The sequence below is a fragment of the Nomascus leucogenys genome, chromosome 20 (genome assembly GCF_006542625.1).
Source record: "Nomascus leucogenys isolate Asia chromosome 20, Asia_NLE_v1, whole genome shotgun sequence".
In the NCBI taxonomy this organism is placed as follows: Eukaryota; Metazoa; Chordata; class Mammalia; order Primates; family Hylobatidae; genus Nomascus; species Nomascus leucogenys.
Window position 1 is genome coordinate 11328150 of NC_044400.1, and position 20832 is coordinate 11348981.

At 34.4% G+C, this 20832-nt stretch overlaps 1 protein-coding gene and 1 pseudogene across 1 annotated transcript in view; both read left to right on the forward strand.

The window, feature by feature from the left end:
* The window catches only part of LRP1B (LDL receptor related protein 1B), a 1933392-nt gene that overhangs the window by 1448622 nt on the left and 463938 nt on the right, over positions 1 to 20832 (forward strand). Inside the window, exons 38-41 of the mRNA XM_003267617.4 lie at positions 743 to 869; positions 1004 to 1155; positions 1452 to 1576; positions 2670 to 3041. Coding sequence (XP_003267665.2) covers positions 743 to 869; positions 1004 to 1155; positions 1452 to 1576; positions 2670 to 3041 — 776 coding nt within the window. The remainder of the gene's footprint in view (positions 1 to 742; positions 870 to 1003; positions 1156 to 1451; positions 1577 to 2669; positions 3042 to 20832) is intronic.
* On the forward strand, positions 13529 to 20212 carry LOC105738903 (annotated as a pseudogene).

Below are 20832 nucleotides of genomic sequence, written 5' to 3' on the forward strand. Positions count from 1 at the left end.
ATATTTTCTTCCATATCCTCCCCCATTACATTTTGTTTTACAAGATTACTAAAATAAGAATTTCTGCTTTTCCCTAAAACTGTATTTTAAGATGACTTCATAAGATAACATAAAATTCATACTAGAATAGTTACATTTAGCAGTCTAAGTGGACAAAATAGAAAGTTATGATGCATTCTTGTCTATATTCATAAATTAAATATGTATTTACCATAAAATTTCTAATTACCTGGTGCTGAAGGAGTAATAGTGAATGAAAATAGAGCAGTGATCACTGGCCTTGTTGAGCTTACAGTCTAGTGGGGGCAAAAAATATTTATAATAAATGAATGTAAGGAAATACAAGTGGCAATTTGCCATTCTAATCTGTGTTGTGAAGCAGAGCACATGGTACAGGGAAGACACAGAAGACTTCTGGAAAGAAATAGTTGAGATATGAAAAGTAGGAAGTAATTAGGCAAACAAGTTGGAGAAGAGCATTTGAGACAGGAAATCGCAGGCACAAAAGGTATTTTGGTAGGATGTTGAGTGCATCCTATGATTTCTACGACTGGTTAACTATTTTTTTTACGACAAAAATTATTTTATTGGAAATATAAACACATTGTATATTAACTTCTGAAATGTATTATTTTTATTCTAGTGTGAATGTTACTGCTGTTATTAGTAATGTCTTTTTGCATAGCTCTGCATACTACAAATAAATGTACATAAATACTACAAATTAACAATTTAATTTCAGCCTCTTGTTCTGGACTGAATGGGGACAAATGCCCTGCATTGGAAAGGCTCGCTTGGATGGTTCAGAGAGGGCTGTCCTTGTAAGCATGGGAATAGCATGGCCGAATGGCATCTCCATCGACTATGAGGTCTGTTGGATTTCTTTTCAATATTTAAAGTGCGTTAACTGACAACTTTCATTTACCTACTTTTAGTGTTCCTTTATTTTCTTGATAAAACAATCAAATATAGTCTGTAACATTACTTCTCAATCGATATTTAGGAAAATAAATTGTACTGGTGTGATGCTCGCACAGACAAGATAGAGAGAATCGACCTTGAGACTGGAGGGAATCGTGAGATGGTGCTGTCAGGAAGCAATGTGGATATGTTTTCAGTTGCGGTCTTTGGGGCTTACATCTACTGGTCTGACAGGTAATTTATTTTTTCATAAGTAGTTGAGTCTCAAAATGTTATTTCAGTGCCGGTTGCTTTACCCTTGTAGGATTTGCCATTTCTTAGCAAGGTCACAAAAAGGATCTCACAAAGCCATGTAATTTCCACAGAAAAGGCAGGTACTGTTGCTATTCCAAGCTCAAGCATTTCAATGTCACAGACTAAAGTTGGTTTCTTTTCCTTCTGTTGGTCCATCTGTTGTCTTCAGCTTAAGTATCTGGCTTGACTTTAATTAGTCGAAGATTGTTGATCATGTATGTTTAACTTTTTGGCAGAGCACATGCAAACGGGTCCGTCAGAAGGGGCCACAAGAATGATGCCACAGAAACAATAACCATGAGAACTGGCCTTGGAGTCAACCTGAAGGAGGTTAAAATATTTAACCGAGTAAGAGAGAAAGGTCAGCACTCTTGAAAGAATACATAATACGTATATTTTATGTGATTTCTCTCCAATTTTTAAAAACATTTGTCAAACTTAGAAATCTTGTATAAGTCTAAAACCTCAAAACCTTATCTTTACATCCAATTTCCTGCAAGTATCATATAGTAGCCTAATAAAATAAATATGTCATATTTCATACAAAAGCATATTTGCCCAGGACAGCACAGGTACATGGACATGTTACATACGTGGCATGTCTTGATTATAGATTTTGGCTAAGGAATATAGAAAAACTTGATACATGTATTGATTGGATAAAAAATTAAAAGCATAAGTAGGATATTAGTAAAGGGAAGTTGAAATTTTTATACACAATATGAATCATATAATAAGTGGTTATGGTCTCAAAGGTGATGCTGTTGGTGTAAAATATTTCCAAAGTCATTACTTCCTTAAAATATTTATTTTAAACTTATAGGACAATGATTTGGGCATTTAAAATTTGTTTACCTCCATTAAAATAAATTGTAACTAACTTTTTTATGTCAAAGGAATTTATAATAATGTTGGAGATAATAATGAATTCACAAAGGAGAATTAGACTGGTGAAGAAATTTTAAGTGCATATTATATCTTCACTTAAAATTGGAGTAAGAACTTATGCTCAACATATTTAGGAGGTTAGGCACATTGTAGCTATAGATTTCTTTGATGCTTTCCACATCTCGTAGATAGAGTTTAAAGCAGTGCATTATTTCTGGTGAGATCGATTCATGTTTTAAATGAACAATATATGAAACACTATAAGTATCAAGTTTCAAAAAAGATTTATATACTTAACTGGCTCATTAAGGGAAAAATTTAATGCTTAACTTGGATATTGAATGAAACAGAATATGATTTTCCAAACAAAGAAACCCAAGATTTAAACTGCTGTGATTTTTTAAAAAATAATACTTTTAAAATTTTTTATTGACCAGCTTACAATTAAGAGCAAAAAGACAGAATATTCAACGTCAAAGTTTTAATATTTCTTTATGGAGAATTTTGTTTGAAAAACGAAAGAAAAACATAAACATGTGCATGTGTGTATCATTTTTCTTCATTAGGGACCAATGTTTGTGCCAGGGATAATGGTGGCTGTAAGCAGCTCTGTCTTTATCGAGGAAATTCCCGGAGAACTTGCGCTTGTGCCCATGGATATTTGGCAGAAGATGGAGTTACTTGCCTGAGGCATGAAGGCTATTTGCTGTATTCAGGAAGAACAATATTAAAAAGTATACATCTTTCTGATGAAACCAATTTAAATTCCCCAATAAGGCCGTATGAGAATCCACATTATTTCAAGAACGTCATAGCCTTGGCTTTTGACTATAATCAAAGAAGAAAAGGTACCAACCGAATCTTTTACAGTGACGCACACTTTGGAAATATACAGCTTATTAAAGACAACTGGGAAGACAGACAAGTAATTGTTGAAAGTAAGTACAATAATTCGATTTTAAATAGGTAGAAATGAGTATCATTTAGATTACTAGAGAAATAATAGTGGTAATTGCATGTAGCAATTACATTTTCCTAGAGTTTATATTCAGGAATGAATGTGACTATATCATCTAACCCCCACCCCCCACCCCCTGCCAAATGTCAAAGAAGCAATTAATTGCTAGCATGTACAGCGAATTATGATTATTAGCTTCTAATCATGGAAGGTTTAATATATTTTATCATGATGTTTCTTATAAATAACTGCACTCAGATTCATGAAAAATCGTTTTTCAGTATAAAACTATTGTAGTTGATTTTTTTTCCAGTGGGTAAATTGTATCTTTAAGAATATCTGTTCGGTTATAGTTAATCATAGTTTCTCAAGCAAACATCAGAGATTATTGTGTGTGTGTGTGTGTGTGTGTGTATATATATATAAAATATATATAATATATATAGCAGACTTGGTGAGAAAATGTTATTATGGAAATGATCTAATATTTTTAATGTTTTTATGGGACATAATTATTCAAGCATAATGTTCCGTGTGGATTATCCACATAATTTAGGGAAACCTTTTTCCTGTCATTCAAGTTTAACGAAAACCATCTTCTTATTCGTCACACAACTTCTCTCTTCCTGATGTCTTTGTGTGATTTCCATATATTTCCCATTCTTCCAATTTCACTATGTGGAAATCAATTTTTTCTTTGCTTTCTAAATTGCAAAATAATATATAAATTTGTTGTAGAGTGTTCAAATAATATGGATTTGAATATGAAATCCCTGACTCATCTCTGCAACCATCAATCCTGTTTACTTACCCATAACTAACATGTGACATACCCCAGAATTTTGTTAAGTATGTGTGTAATTTTTAATTATAAAAGTGGAATGATACTGAATATATTATCCAGCTAAATGCTTTTTTCGCTTACTATGTATTGCAAAGCTTTTATTTTATTACATGAGGCTTCATCTTACGCTTTTGAAAGCCTGTACCTAGTTCTTTACTAAAGGTAAGCTAGTTTATTTAATCGTTTTTTAATAAAAATTTAGATTTGAATAACTAAACTATAGCTACCCAAGCCTGTATGTGTGGTGGACATTTTCTAAAGAATGAATACAATGAGTGTGTCACTTCAAGGTAAATGACCTACTGTGTGTGTTGCAAATGGTAAAAACCAAACTCTGAAGTAAAAAAATTAGAAGTCTTTTTATTTATTTATTTATTTTTATTTTTTATTTTATTTTGTTATTTATTTTTTATTATTATTATACTTTAAGTTTTAGGGTACAAGTGCACAGTGTGCAGGTTTGTTACATATGTATCCATGTGCCATGTTGGTGTGCTGTAGAATAGAAGTCTTGTATCCATCACAGTAACCTTGACAGCTTCCCAATAGTTACAGGCTTTTCTGTTGACATGGTGATAATATTAATGCATGTGATTTGGGAGTATTGCATAATGAAATGTGTCAACATTTAGAAGATATGCATAAGTTGGAGAACCAATATTTTCAAATGACATGATAAAATCATGCATGAGTAAATGATTTATTCAAAGTGCAAGATAGACCAATGAATTTTAATGTAATAGAGGATGAAAAGTTCATCACTATGGTTTCAGATTCCACACTGCAACTAACTAACCTTTAAGTAACCACCACTCGTCACGTGTTGGTGTAGCATGAAAGAATACTCAGTTATCTGTAAAGGCTATTATTAAAACACTCCTCTCTTTTCCAATTACACAACTTCGGGAGGCTGGAAGCTCTTCATATGCTTCAACCAAAACAACACAATGAGAGGATAAAGAGGCAGATAGGAGAATCCAGCTGTCTTTTAGTAAGATGGATATTAAATGTATTTGTAACATTGTACAACAATGATTTCTTGTTATTATTTCTTGTTATTATTTTTGAAGAAATAGTTACTTTTCTTAGAAGGGGCTATTTAGATGAACACAGTTGTTGCATTATTCTAACTTTAAAAACATTGATAAATAATTAAAACAATTTAAGTTTAAATTTCTAATATGGTAAATAGATATAGACATGACCCACATACACAGACTCTGGAGTCTTCAGTAATGATTAAGAGTGTAAAGATCTTCAGATCAAAAAGACTGAAAATTACTCTTCTGGGCTAAGCATTCAGAAAATGTTTAGTACAAAGACATGAAAAGCACGGAGTAGACAATGAGTCATTTGGTATGATTGAAATGCAGGTAGTATGGCATGAATTGGTGTGAGATGAAGTAGGGAATGAAATGATGTTGAATGTCTTGGTCTGCCGAAATAAGCAGCTTAAAAAAAATTTATTTAGGTATAGTTTACACATCATACAATGCACCAAAAAGTGTACACTCAATCTTTTTTGGTATATTACATTATAATGTTTAAAATTGGGGTAAATATACATGTATATCCACATATATAAAATAACATTTGAGATTTTACCTGTTTTTAAGTGTACAATTCAGTGGCTTTTATTATATTTCCAGTATTTTGCAGCCATCGACACTGTATTTCTAAAACTTTTTCATCACTTGAAATAGAAACTCTGTGTAAGGCAGTATCTCCCCACTTCCCCCTTTCCCTGGCCCTTGGTAATGGATATTTTCTGTCTGTATGAATTTGCTAATTCTAGATATTTCATATAAGTGGAATCATCATATATTTGTCCTTTGTGCCTGGCTTGTTTCACTTAGTGTAGTGTTTTCAAGGTGCATCCATGCTATGGCATGTATTGGAACTTCGTTCTTTTTGTGGCTGAATAATATTTCACTGTATGTACATACCACATATTTTTATCCAGTCATTTGTTTAAGGACACTTGGGTTGTTTCTACACTTTGGCTCTTATGAATAATGCTGCAATGAACATTGGTGTACAACTATCCAAGATAAGATGATGAAAAAAAAGAGAGTGTTGTAATGCTAATACATATATATATATATATTCATATAATAGAGTATTAAAAGTAGGATTTATGTTTCATGAGATCACTCTATGTTATGTTTAGGTTTGATGAAGTGTAAGGGTTGTGAGTGCCGTGTCTGAAGGCAAAGATGCCCTAGGAGGTTTTGCCATATTTTAGATCCTGTTTCAACCGTAGTAAATTAAACTGAAAACATTTTAATTAAAGTATATATACAACCAAATCATTCTAATTCTCTCATCCAAAATCAAAACCAGTAGAATCCATGACACTTTACTGACTGTAGGGAGGTGTTGAAACATATGTAGGGAAGTGAAACATGATGGCCAGGAGTTTGAAACATCGGTCGAGCCCGGGGTTCAAATCACAGTTTGCTGTTTGTTTCCTCTGTGCTTCTGAGTGTTTATTTCCTTACCTACAAAATGGACAATCAACCCATACATTTTCTATGAAAATTTTATGAGAAAGGGTATCTAAAGAATATATAAATAAGGATGATTTTAATACAAAATTATTTTACTGTATTTGTGACACATTTGTGGATCATTTAGGACAGCGGTCCTCAAACTTTTGAACAACAAGAACTGGTTTGATGGAAGATAATTTTTCATGGACGAAGGCAGGGGATGGTTTCGGGATGAAACTGTTCCACCTCAGATCATCAGGTAATAGATTCTCAAAAGGAGCACACAGTCGAGATCCCTCATAATAGGGTTTGCGCTTGTATGAAACTAATGCCATTGCTGATCTGACAGGAGGTGGAGCTCAGGTGATAATGCTGAGTCACCTGCTGCTCACCTCCTGCTATTCCTCCTGGCTCCTAACAGGCCATGGACCAGTACTGGTCTGTGGTGCAGGGGTTGGCAACCCCTGATTGAGGACAATGATCTTTGTCTTAAATTATTTTTGGCATATGAATTAGGGTAGTTAGACAATCAGAAATAATTACAATAATTATAGATATAAAGTAGTGCATTAAGGTCTGACTAAAACTTAAAAATTATAATTAGTCTGTATTGATAGTTTATATGAATCTTTCTGAATATCCTCCCTACCACACCCCACCTCCTGCCAAGAAGTTGCCATTTGCTTAACCATTGCAATCCTCTCTGAAAGCTTTTTAGGTGAATGTATAGTTTAACTTGCCAGACCAAAAAAGAAAACAGACAAAACAAATCAAAACTAAAACCCTCAAAACACCCAGTTATTGGCACATATAAATAAATATAAGTAAGATGTAAAATGTGTTTCCATCTAGGTATTCCATTTTATTAAATCTGAAAAAACTATATGTTCTTTTGTTGCATCTCTAACTTGTTACCCAAAACTATATTCATGTTTTTAAGTATTCATATTTTAAGTGTTTAACTAGATTCATATTTTTAGGTATTAAAAATATCAGAGAGTTCTAAATTTCACAATCAGATTCAGACTTTGATCCTTCATATAGCTGAATATAAGAAATGGATGGGATAAAGGCTTTCTTCTTTAGCTTCCCAATTCAAATAGAATGAACATTTTGGCCTTAGGTTTAAAAGATGACAATAGCCATAAAATACAATTCATTATTTATTAAGTGCTTACAGTGTGCCATAGATTATTAGGTATGAGTGAATAAGGATGAAAATGTCTTCCTTCTACCCTTTGGAAGTTCACAGTATAAAAAAGGAAAATGCAGTAGTTCACTTTTCCTATGAAGAATCAAGATCCCTGGTGAAGACGCTGTTAAAAGTCTACACTTTTAGGCCATTTCTGACTTTAAAACCACAGTAACAATTTATAAAATACATTTAAAATGAAAATTAGAGATAGCTAATCTCAAAAAGCAAGATAGACTTTTCTTTGAGTAATAAACAGAACAGAAATACAAAGCAGAGAAAATGACTGAAACAGAATTCTGAGATTCCAGGCTACATAGATACTACAGAGAGACCGCATCTAAAAAGAATTTACTTAATCCAAGGACTGGGGAATGCTGCCCCACAGGGAAGCAAGGCTGAAATAAAGCTGTGCCATCTACTGTTAGGCCAATGACTTGTAGGAAGTGACTAACCCTAGGAGCTTAGATGCCACAGAAACTGCCTTATGACCAGCTCTGATGCAAGTCCATTGCAAGTTATCGATTCTACAAGCTCTCATATGCTCTGTGGAGCAAAAACTCCAATGAATTATGAAAGAGAAGGCTGCAGTTTAAGGCGCAGAGGTTGAATGAAGTCCACTCTAAAACCACCCAGTAGAGAGAAGTGAGTACTAAAAGAGAGGTTAAAAAATAACCACTTTAGGATGCTCAAATTCAATTTCCACAACACATGGATTCTTAAGAAAGACAGCTTAGGCCAGGCGCGGTGGCTCACGCTTGTAATCCCAGCACTTTGGGAGGCCGAGGTGGGTGGATCACGAGGTCAGGAGATCGAGACCATCCTGGCTGGGTGACAGAGCGAGACTCCGTCTCAAAAAAAAAAAAAGAAACACAGCTTAAAAAACCCCACGAAGCAGTAGATGAATGAAAATGAAAATGATAGAAGAATCTGAAGAATATTTACTTGGGGTTCATCAAAGAGGCAAAGAAAAAAAAAAGTATGAAAAGAACAAGAAATAGGGACATCCAGGAGGCCAATATACATATGTAAGAAAAAAATTTGTTAAAATTAAAACAATTGAATATCTTGGAAATAAAAAAATTGATCACTATAATTAAAATTAAAAAGAAATCTCAATTGATAAAAATTATATTGGACTGGCGAAAGTGATAATGCATAAATGCTAATTCATTAATAAGAAATTAATTAATGCTAGAGACAGTAAGATACAAAAAACATGAGAACACTTATGAAACTTGGAGGATAAACTAATAGATTTAATAGTCTTTTAGCTAATAAATGCTGACAAATGGCAAAGAAGAGACAGACGGTAGAAAAGTAATACTTAAAGTGATAATGACACAGAGTTTACTAGAAATGAAGAAAGAAATGTCTCTAGATGGGAAATTTGCTGTAAGTGTTAAGAATAATAAAATTACGTCAGCAATTGAAGTAAAACTGCAGAACATCATGAAAAAGGGAAAATCTTAAGATGCTACCAGAAGCAGTAGACACTATCTGCAGAAAGAAGACAATGGTATTTAAACAGACTTCTCATCAGCAACAAGAGTAAAATATTCAGACTACTAAGGAAATATATAATTCTATAATTGAATTATTAAAGAGGGAGGGAAATAACATTTGTTTTAGGAATATAAATTCAGTAACAATATATCCATATATTCCCACTAATAAAAAAAATGTAAAGTAATGGCATAAGAAACTTAACAGCTTCAAACTTAAACTAGTGTCCTCAAATGCCTGTAATCTAAGTTAACAAATTTCACATTTTACATTGTAGCTAAGTATATATGTTTCTGTTTTACCAAACAATATGCTTATTTAGTGGGATGCATTCTGATGTTTTGTTTTAACCAAACATAGCATATTTTTTTAAAAAAGCAAATATTGTTTAATATAAATTCAAATGGTGTCCCTACATCCAATGACTAATTGAGAAATGTGATTAGGCCTGGAGCGGTGGCTCATGCCTGTAATCCCGGCACTCTGGGGAGCTGAGGTGGGCGGATCACTTGAGGCCAGGAGTTCGAGACTAGCCTGGCCAACATGGCAAAACCGTATCTTTACTAAAAATACAAAAATTAGCTGGGCGTATTGGCGTATGCCTGCAATTCCAGCTACTCAGGAGGCTGAGATACGAGAATCAGTTGAACCTAGGAGGCAGAGGTTGCAGTGAGCCAAGATTGCACCACCATACTCCAGCCTGGGTGACAGAGCATGACTCTCCACGCCCCCCTGCCACCCCCCCCAAAAAAAGTAATGTGATCTTAAAAAAGCTATTCTTAATCTAGTAATAACAACAAAGTATTCACAAAACATTAACATAGAAAATTTTAAAATGTTTATGAAGGACATAAAAGATAATCTTAAAGGGGGAAAATGTTACTTTTCATGATGCAACAAGTCAATTTCCATAGCTATGGAAAATTATCCCAAATTATCTGTAAATTTAATGCAATTCAAAATGCCAAAATGTCTCAGTGTGGTGGCACACACCTGTAGTCCCAGATCCTTGGAAGGCTGAAGTGGGAGGATCTCTTGAGTCCAGGGTTTTGAGGCCATAGTGAGCTGTGATTGCGCCACTGCCCTCTAGCCTGGGTGACAGAGTGAGACCCTGTTTCTAAAAACAAACAAAAAGCAGCCAAAATGATATTTTAATGAAACTGCACATGTTGATAGTAGAATTCACATAGAAGAGCAAAATATCACCAATGGCCAAGGCAATTTTGAAGAAATATAAATTTGTAGTCTCTCCTTGACACAATTGTCTTTATTATTAAAAAGTGAAAGTAATTAACACAATATGATATTACCAATGAAAATAATTAAATAAGAACAGAGGGCTCAGAGGCAGATCCATATTCATATATAACTTGTATGTAAATTGGTTATACATTGCCTAGTTGGCATTACAAATAAATTGAAAAATAATGAATTTAATGAATTACACTAGAACAATTTATATGCAAAAAATGAAACAAAGTGTTATCTCCAACTCAAACTATATTCAAAAATTCAAGTATTTTAATGGTGTAAATATGATGAGCTTTTTTAATGTCAAAGAATACAGAATATCTTTATAAACTCAGGGTAAGAACAGATTTCACAAGTTACACACAAAAATCAGGAAGTACAAGTTTAGTATATTTTATCTCATTGAAATTAAAAACTCTTTGCAGCAGAAGCTATGTAGAAATTTAAAAGATAAAACACTAGTGGTGTATAGTTGTAATCCTTAAAAGCAACAAAGGATTACAACTGAAGTTTATAACGTACCATTACAGAGATGAAGATAAATATGGACAAGTTATGCTAGGGGGACAGAAAAGAAAATATAATCATACTAAAGTATAGTCAATCTCTCCAACTATCAAGAAAATTTATAATGAAACAATGAGATTTTCCACCCATAATTTGCAAAAAGTTTTTAAAAGTTTTGTGATGAGAAGAAACCAGACTTTCACACACAATTGATGAAAATTACAGTTTTGTACAACTACTCTGAAGAGCTATTTGTAATATTTTGAAATTTTGAAATGGTTCATATACTTTCACCTAGCAATTCACACTTTTAGAGAGAATAATGGTTCATTGTGCAGTACTTAAAAAAAAGAACTAGTGCTACATCTATTTACATAGTTATCTTAAACACGATTTGATTAAAACAAATAATACAACACAATAAAAATATTCTCAGATGATATTATGGTTGATGTGATATTGAAAACTATGTAAACAATACAACATATTGTTTTTGAAATAACATAGTAATATTTTCAAATTTTAGCAATTTTTTTGATAATTATATAATCATTATGTGAGATGTTTTCATTAGAAATAGAAGGCAACTCCCTGTACTAATTTTTGAAACTTTTCTGTAAGCCTAAAATTAGTTCAAAATTTAAAAATTAAGCACATTAAAAATCATACACCTTCAACATCTTGCTTTCTTTGGAGAGATAAAAGAAAAAAGAAAGAGAAATGGTATTGAGAGAACTATATACTTTCAACAATAGTATAATAAGTTTGTTCTTAAAAATATGAAGCATTTATAGCAAAATGCTAAGGTTTCTCAAGTCATATTCTCTCTACTATTCTATACATCTAAAACATTTCATAAAGTAAATATAAATAAATAACTTTAAAATAATCACTTTTCAGTATTAACGTAGATATACCATTAGTAAATTCATTGGTCAAATCTCATATATATGCATGTTTGGAATTTAATTGCATTAGCAACCATGTTGAAAGACGTGATAGTTGCCTCCTATCTGCCCTTCTTTTCTCTTTATATTTATAGACATTGACCTTTGTTTAATCTCCAGCTTGATACTGTCAACAAATTGCAATGAGTTATAATTCCCACATTTGTGATTAGGATTCAAACTTGTAAATAATAGCTTTATAACATTTTAGATTGCTTTTTCAAGACTCCTGGTAGCAATACTCAGGTTTTTTTTTTTTTTTTTTGAGATGGAGTTTTTGCTCTTGTTGCCCAGGCTGGATTGCATGATCTTGGCTTGGCTCACCACAACCTGCGCCTCCCGGGTTCAAGTGATTCTCCTGCCTCAGGCTTCCAAGTAGCTGGGATTATAGGCATGTGCCTCCAGGCTCCACTAATTTTGTATTTTTAGTAGAGACGGGGTTTCTCCATGTTGGTCAGGCTGGTCTTGAACTCCCAACCTCAGGTGATCCACTCGCCTTGGCCTTCCAAAGTGCTAGGATTATAGGCGTGAGCCACCACGCCCTGCCAATATTTCACTTTTAAGTTATAATTATATTTCACTGGAAATATCTTTCTCTCTTCTTCTAAAAGGGCTATTTGCTTATTGTTTAGGAGTGTTTCAAAACACGTTTGATTTTGTTAATTGTTCTTTTTTTTACTTAAAAAGGCTAAAAAGTCCACTTTTGGAATGCATATATTTTCAGTTTGTTTATAGAATACATTCATTCTCAAAATGTAAGAATTTTAGCTTTTCAAGTTTCAATTTTCATAAAACTGAAAAGGATACTTTTAGTCATCTACATTTATTAGCTAAATCAATTTTAAGATTACCTATTTAGATAATTACTACTATTGGAAGGGTCTAATAGAGCATCGTTTTATTAGGTACTGAACTTGCTAAGATAGGAAAAGGGTAAAAATAAAAGATGAAGTTGTCCATAGGGAGTTAGCAAGATGGGAAGCATAGGTTAATTTTTATGGTCCAAAGGAAGAGAAAGGGTTACATGGTCATTGATTATGGAGAGTAGAACCTGGAGTCAGTCATGATTAGTGAAAAGGAAAAAAAAAAATGAAATCTCCTCTTCATTTTGTTGCAAGCTATAAATTAATTTCAGTCTGGCTTCCATGAATTCAAAATTCTCTGAGTCTATCTCAAAAGATGTCCTGCGGTAGATGTAGGAGAAGGAAAATCATTTCCTCTATTCTCTTAGCTTCTGTGGCTGAGATCTGTGAATTCAACTGACAAAAGAAAGGTTAATAAGCGAAAAAGCATATGACTTTTGTTTGATGTTAATCTTTGCATGTACAAGGAGCCATTCATTGAAAAAAAAAGTAAAGACCTGAAGTAAAGACCTGAAGAAGAGGTTAGACCTGGAAGAGTTATATGCCCTTTTAACAAAGCATGAGAAATTGTGGAGACCTTACTAGACAAAGGAAAGGGGTTATAGATTCTGCAGGCTGTAAATTATGGGAAGATAAATGCATGCTGTAAATTAATGGAAGATAATGGTTATTTTGTAAGGTTTTGTTTGTGTGGATTCTTCTCGGTGCTTTCTTCTTCTCTGGTAATAAAGGTTTTTCTTTTAGGTCTGAGAGAGGGGGACACCTTCACGAAGGGAAATTTATGCTCTGATATTCTTTAGATGGATGAGCTGTTCCTGTGCCTATTGTTTCTCAATTGCTTTCAACTCAGAATAATCCTATGGCAATGACGCATATTTTGGGACGGAATAGTTTTATATTGAGAATTATAACCATAACTAGACAGAAAGCTGAAAAGTTTTCTGCGTAGGTGTTTGGGCTTGGGAGACTGCCCCAGTACATCATGTTAGAAGTTCTAACAAGGTTTCTGTTTGCAGAATCAGAATATCCATGTGAAAGAGAGTTAATAGCCAATCTTTGTTATAAAACTTGAGCTTTACTAGAAACCTGTGGTTGGCTCTGGAATTATTATAGTTAGTGAGGCTGATTAGGAATGGGTAGAAGAATGAACAGAAGAAGAACTGGAAAACTGACACATCCATCACAAGATAGAGGTGCTGGGTATGAATTAGCGTCCCAATATTAGATCACTGCCAAATAAGCTCTGTATAGGTGAGGGAGGCTGGGGATACTGAAGTTCCTAATTCTTCACCAGAGTTATTTCTGTTGTTAGAAGAAAAACTTCACCCAAATTAATTTTAAGGGAGTTTAATTGAGCAATGAACAATTCACAAATTGGGCAGCCCCTAGAATCACAGCAGATTCAAAGAGACTCCAGTGCAGCCATGTGGTGGAAGAACATTTATAGACAAAAAAAGGGAAATAACATGCAGAAATTGGAAGTGAGGTACAGAATAGCTGAACTGGTTGCAGGTTGGTGTTTGCCTTATTTGAACACAGTTTGAACGCTCAGCAGTGTATGAATGTTTGAAATATGGCCACTGGGATTGGACAAGACTCAGCTATTGTTACAGGTGCATTCTCCTAAATTAGGTTTTTAATCTTCTCTACCTATTAAATTAGGTTGCAATTCATCTACAGGGACTCAAATATAAAATATGAAGTTCTTCTCAGGCCATATTTAATTTGCTTTAACACTGTACTGAATGTCATTTTAAATTTAAATTTGTTTTATTTTAATTCGTAGTCTAGGACTTCAAATCTTAGTTGATATCAATTAACTTTGGTTGCAAAACAAACCATTCCAGAATTCAGTGACTTAAAACAACTGCTTATTTATTCTTCTATTTATGGGCTGGCTATGTAGTTCTTCTCATCTGTGTTAGCTCTTCAAATTTCTGTAACCAGCTGGTGGGTCAGATGGTGCTGGATGATCAAGATGGCCTCTCTCATATGCCTGGCAGTTGGCAGACTATACGCTGAGTAACTAGGCCACAAGTCTGTAATTATCCAGTAGGACGCCTTGAGATGGGCTCAGGGTTCCACATGAGAGCTGGTTCAATATGTGAAGATATTTTATGAGTCTCTGCTTGCACAGCAGCTGCTAATGTCTCATTGGCAAGTCACATGACGAAGTTCAGATTCAAGGGATAGAGAAACAGACTCACTTACTGATTGGGAAGAGCTGAAAATGGGCTGCCAACATATATGGAGGGAAGAATGTGTAGCTTCTGCAATCCATGCAGTGGATAGGTTATTATCCTATTTCCGGAAGCTCCTAAATAATACATTAAACTGTGGCCTGGCTTGTAAAACTCATTTTCTTTCTTTGTTTTATCTGTTATAGTTCTTGAAAACCAATAGTAGATTATGATAATCATATGTGGTTTATCCATGAGCTACAAATCAATCTATATGTGATGGTGAAGAGATAAAATGAGATGGGAAAGGATTATTTAATGGGGAAAAGAAATAACAAAACTATAAAGGGGTCAATAGATTTAATGACATTGGGTTGATTCTGTTACCTTCAAGAATATAAGTGTTTACACATGTAGCTCAAATAATGCTGATTTTTTTTCTCACAAGTGTGTCATAATTAGTTGCTGTGAAGCCGCTTTAAATAGCCCCATGTTTCTGTGTAAAAAAACAATTGGCTGATTTTTTTTTATAGTTTTGACTTGAATGAGGTAAGTTGTAAGTGACAACTAAGGGAAAACAATCTGTGATGTAGGATTAGAAGCAGTATTTTTCATGGGAAGTAATAAAAGACAGTGTACATATTATAACTTTCCTTGTGAGAGATGTATGGCAAGAAATGAGCAGATGAAATCAATATACTGTGAATTATAAATAGGTCTTTGAGGAGCTGGGTGATGAATTCAAAATTTCTAAGAAAACAGTAGAGCACCTGTGGAAATAAGCAAGGACACAAGTGAATTCAGGGTTCCCCTTGAAAGATGATTATAATTTGCAGGAATGAAGTTGCCTGTTATTGTTTGAAAAAGCAAAATATTTCAATTTTATATACCTACTAAAATGCATATGAAAGTCTTGGGTTTTTAGACTTATATGCAAGAATAAACAAAGTTTACCAGAAATAAAGAAGTTTTATTTACATATTCGACCTACTATTGTGAGCTTTTCAGGATATCTGGTTAAAAATACTGAGAGAGAGAGAGCAAGAGTATATTAAAAGAACTTGTACTAAAAAAAAATCAAGTGGATATCAGTTTCTCAGGACAGAAATCCATTTACAGATTTTTTTCTTAGTTGAGTTTTAATTACATAGCTTTAAGAGTGACATAATTAAAGATGAGATTATATGCCAAATCTTTTCCCAGTTAGCCTTTTTTGCAACGCCTAGGATAGCATAGTATGTGGCTTGGATTGTCATTCTTGCCATATTCAATTGAATACACTTTGAGCCGTCTAAACCTTATTAACTTTTTAAGTTTTTATAAAGTAGAATTTACAATGTACAGTCCTGTACTTTACTGACATGTGAAAGCATGTCAGGGACATGTAGAGAAACTTATGTTACCCATTCCGTCCTGTAGCTACATCCCATGATTCCTTTCCATTTCCTTGGGCAATTTAAGCCCAATAGTCTCCCTTCTGCTTTTCCTCTTCTCTCGGAAATCTTTCTGGATGACTTTGGATCTCATCACTCTATGTCACTGCTCCACCCAACGTCCTTGAACTTAGTGTTCCTTCTCTTTGAGCAAAATCTGTTTACATCACATCTGGCCTACTCTATCATATCAATTAGCCTCCTTTTTTCTTTACCTGTATCCGTAATCATTATTCTGCATTTCTTACATCATACTTCATTTAATTCTTTGATGACCACATTCCATTTTTTTTTTTAACACCAAACCTGGACCAAAAGATAAGCATTTAATGCTGTTCTTACCACTTTCCTATACTATAAAATGTTACCTTCTGTATTTCCTGTTTCTGACTCTACACATGCTGTTCCCACAGAAACTTCCTTTCTACCGATGGGCACATTTTCCTTCTTAGAGAGCTCAACCATTATAATGATTTATACTGAGACCTTCATTATTTACTATGTCACCAAGTCCAAATTTCCTAATTTATCTCATCACAAAAGGACCAGTGTCCATTTATGAAACATTACTATTGTATATGTTAATGTCAACTCACAATTTACATACTGAAGTCATTCTCCCACCTCAAATTGGAACCCCTCCTATTTTCATTAATAAAAGTATTACTTTTCTTCCCAGTCAGGATCCAACTTCACTATTACTGTTGTTTTATAATAATAATTATTATTTAAAATTTTTATTTTCATTCTCCCTTCTCCTGTATCCCTTGAGCCATTTATTCACTAAGTACTTTTCTTATCAATCTTCACCATTATAGGCCAGGTTTTCATTCATTTATTACTGAATGATTGCTAGCCTTCTATTTGCTTTCCCTGCCTTGAGTTTCTAGAGTTTTCTATATATCATGAATAACACTTAATTGAGTTAGTTCCTAAAACACTGATTTATATTTTCTGCATCTCAAATTGTAAAGCATTTACCTCCTCTCTAGATTTTATGTGATGTCCAACTAGTTAATCCATTTCACCACAAATCTCTCTACTACATTAAATCCACCCTTTCCTCTAGTCCTACTCACATCCTTTTTATCTTAAAAACAAGTTCTTTCTTAACCACATGTCTACTCCTGTAACTAATCTAGAATGGAAAGGACTTTATGGCCTTTCCAGTGGTCTATATTTTGGAGCATCTATAAAATTTAGTTCAAATCCCTTCACACCATGAAGTTCAGTCTTTTTTGCACTGCAGCCCACAGTGATTTCCCTCTTTTAAAACCATTCAGAGCTTGTCATGTGTGCTGAATATCTTTACCACTTCCTTATTTGCCACCTACTACATGCTTGCCTTTTGTTTTATTTTTATCTATAAGATCTCCCCAAGGATATGTTCAGTGGCTGTAGACAGGATCCATTGGATATACTCTTTTCTGCACCTCTTCTAATCAAAAATAGAAGTTGTCACTTAGTAGATAATTTTAAAAAGTGATTTTATTATGAATTCACTATGTGTCAGCTGTATAATTAGGTTTTAGGGGACTTGTCTTAAAGCTTCATTTGCAGAGTAAAAGCAATTCTTTGACTGATATTGTTTGGTTGAACAGAACTGTTCATCAGGGAAGGTTTCGCATAAAACCTCTATGCGAAAGTTTTAACTATAGAATATTGGTTAAAAGCAAAGATTCTAGATTCAGCATCTTTATCTAGATTGAACCCAGCCTGTCTTCTCCTGTTCACCAGTTACAAGCTGTGTCTTTAGGCAAATTATTGAACTTCTCCTTGCCTCAGTTTTCCCTTTTAGACATAAGGATTATGTTAATAACAATATTAGAAGCATGATAAGACTCAACAGGTTAATAAATGCTGGTTGGAACAAGGCCTAGGACTTGGTAATAAATTGGCACAAACAATTTTGAGTCTTTATCTTTATTTCTCTTTACTGATCCATTTTCTGAAAACTATTCGTAACTATAAATTAATAGAATCTAGCCAACATGTAAAATTACAACCATAGCATACAAAGATTTTGAAGCACAGGTGTACTTGCTCTCTTCAAACTGTGAATTCAAATACTGTGAATGAAGAAAGTAGAGGGGCCCTCTCCTTAGGGAAATGAGAAGGACTTAGGATTCCAGAGTTCTCCACTCATCTCACAGTGTTTATTGAACATTTGCACATGACTGATACATGCTAGGGACACTATAGGAGATTTTTTAAAATTACATGACAGAAGGGATGCATGCTTTAACAATATAATATGCATGTATGAGTAGCAAAAGTAAGGGGGTAGAGATGAAAAGACAATAGAAAGGGATATATTCAAGATGACAGAATATATTCCTATTGTTTAAAGCATTTGATTTTCCAAAGATCCAAACACTTCTCTGTCTCCAACCCCTTGCATCTTGGGGCCAGATTATAATTTATCTTAGCTAGCATGCCAATATAGAGACAATCAGAGCCTAAAAGCTAAAAATATAAAAAGGGATGTTGGTAAATAAGTATGCATTAGAAATACAAGAATGTCTGTATCATGTAATAAAGCACATTTTAATGTTTCTTTTGCCTCATCCCTTTTCAACCTTCAGAATAATAGAAATGTATATGTGTATGTGTAGAATGATAGCTAAGAACAAAATTTATCTGTAATCTACGAATACCTGAAAATGGCAAAAACTTCTCTATTTTTGTTATATTCACAAAACTGGGATTCAAATGGGCTAGACATTGTAAGATGAATTGGCAAGGCAGGTGATTTGATGGTATCCTGCATGCTTAGGGTGACAGGATTGTTTAGGTCTGGAATAGCAAGTGTCTGTGAAAATGCCTGTTGGTTGTACCTATTAGTGTGATAAATAATACAGAGAAATGAGATGAATTTAGTCACCATTCGAAAGACATCTCCATCAACCATCTTTCTCTGCCAGCATTAGAGAACAGAGTTCAATAAGAAGATGAACATTGATTTCAAAATTAATAAAAAAGAAACATAATTTTCTAAGTAATTTTTCACCACGATGGCATGAGCCATGCATTTGTACATAGAAGCCACATTCAGTAATTGATTAAATACCTCTCATGTAGCATGAGACATTTACTTATAACTTATTTTATAGATTCCGTAATTTTTTCTCACTCTCTGATTTATCCCCATTGGTATTATTAAAATATATATTCAGAATGCAAGGGAGAAAATTCGTAAAGTAGCAACATTTTAGACTGATATTGGTATGTATTCGGTTGGCGCAAAAGTAATTACGGGCTTTGCCATTGAAAGTAAAGGCGCGTCACGTGGCCCACAACATCCAGGGGGGCAAGCCGTGGGCAGCCGGGCACGGGCCCTCAGTCCGCCAGGGCCCAGGCTCAGGGGGCCGCGGTGTTGTTTTGGGGCCCGCTGCTGCCTAGCACGTGGAAGGCACCCCCTAGCCCGGAGGCTGGCTTTGCTACAACTGACCACTCCTGTCAGGAGAGAGAGACTGAGAAGGCTCTGGATCCACTAGCCCGGGGAGCACAGAGTGTCTCTAATGACAGTCTAGCCCGGGGTGAGGGCACTCATTCCGAAGAGGAAGGATTTGCTGTGAGTGAGGAGGACTCTGATGGAATACCTGGCAGCTGAGAGAACAGACAAACTGTCCACCCAAGGAACAGCCTGGCAATCTTTTTAATGAAGACTGGGACTTGGAGTTGAAAGCAGATCAAGGGAATCCATATGATGCTGACGACATCCAGGAGAGCATTTCTCAAGATCTCAAACCTTGGGTCAGCTGTGCCCCACAAGGAGACATGATCTGTGACCCAAGGTGGCACCATCCACCTCAACTGATAACCCATTATTCCAAGATAGTCTTTGAAACAGGATAGTTTGACAATGCCGAAGATTGTGTATGGAGCTTTCTGCCTTGTAGTTGGGCCTCCAGGTCAAGATCTTTTTTCCTGTGAAGGTGAAAAGTCATATCTGAGAAAATATTCCCAGTGATCCCTCATCTGGGATACACAGAACAGTGTTCAATAACCCTCCCATTGTTCTCGCCAGTCTACTGTTCTTAATGGGCTCCTCCTTGGAATGTGTGTGTGTTCTTTGTAAATTAAGGTTCAAAAAAAAAAAAGAAGGTAAAAGAAAGTAATGGCAAAACCTGCAATTACTTTTGCATCAGCGTAGTCTGTCATTCTGAATAGGTATTAATGACAAAAGATTTATTTATTTAAACTGCAGAAAGTGTAAAGCAAGGACTAAGTTTTCCACATGTACTCTAAGGAAGGGTTTTCTTTCTGTGTAATTTGCATATATGAGCTACTCAGATTCAGATATAAGGAAGAATCAGGCTCATATTTTCTGAAATGTGTATCTGAAGTAAACATTCTAAATCAGATTTATTACATATCTACTCTGCTAAACAATTGCAGTGTATTCGTTGGGCCATTCTGTCTCTTATCTCAGGTTAAACATTGAGCGTACTGTTTCCTTGCTTATATTTCACTTGGTTCACATTCTATACTTCAGGTTCAGTTTAGCTCTTTCTTTCGTCTACAAGGTGCGCGCGCACACACACACACACACA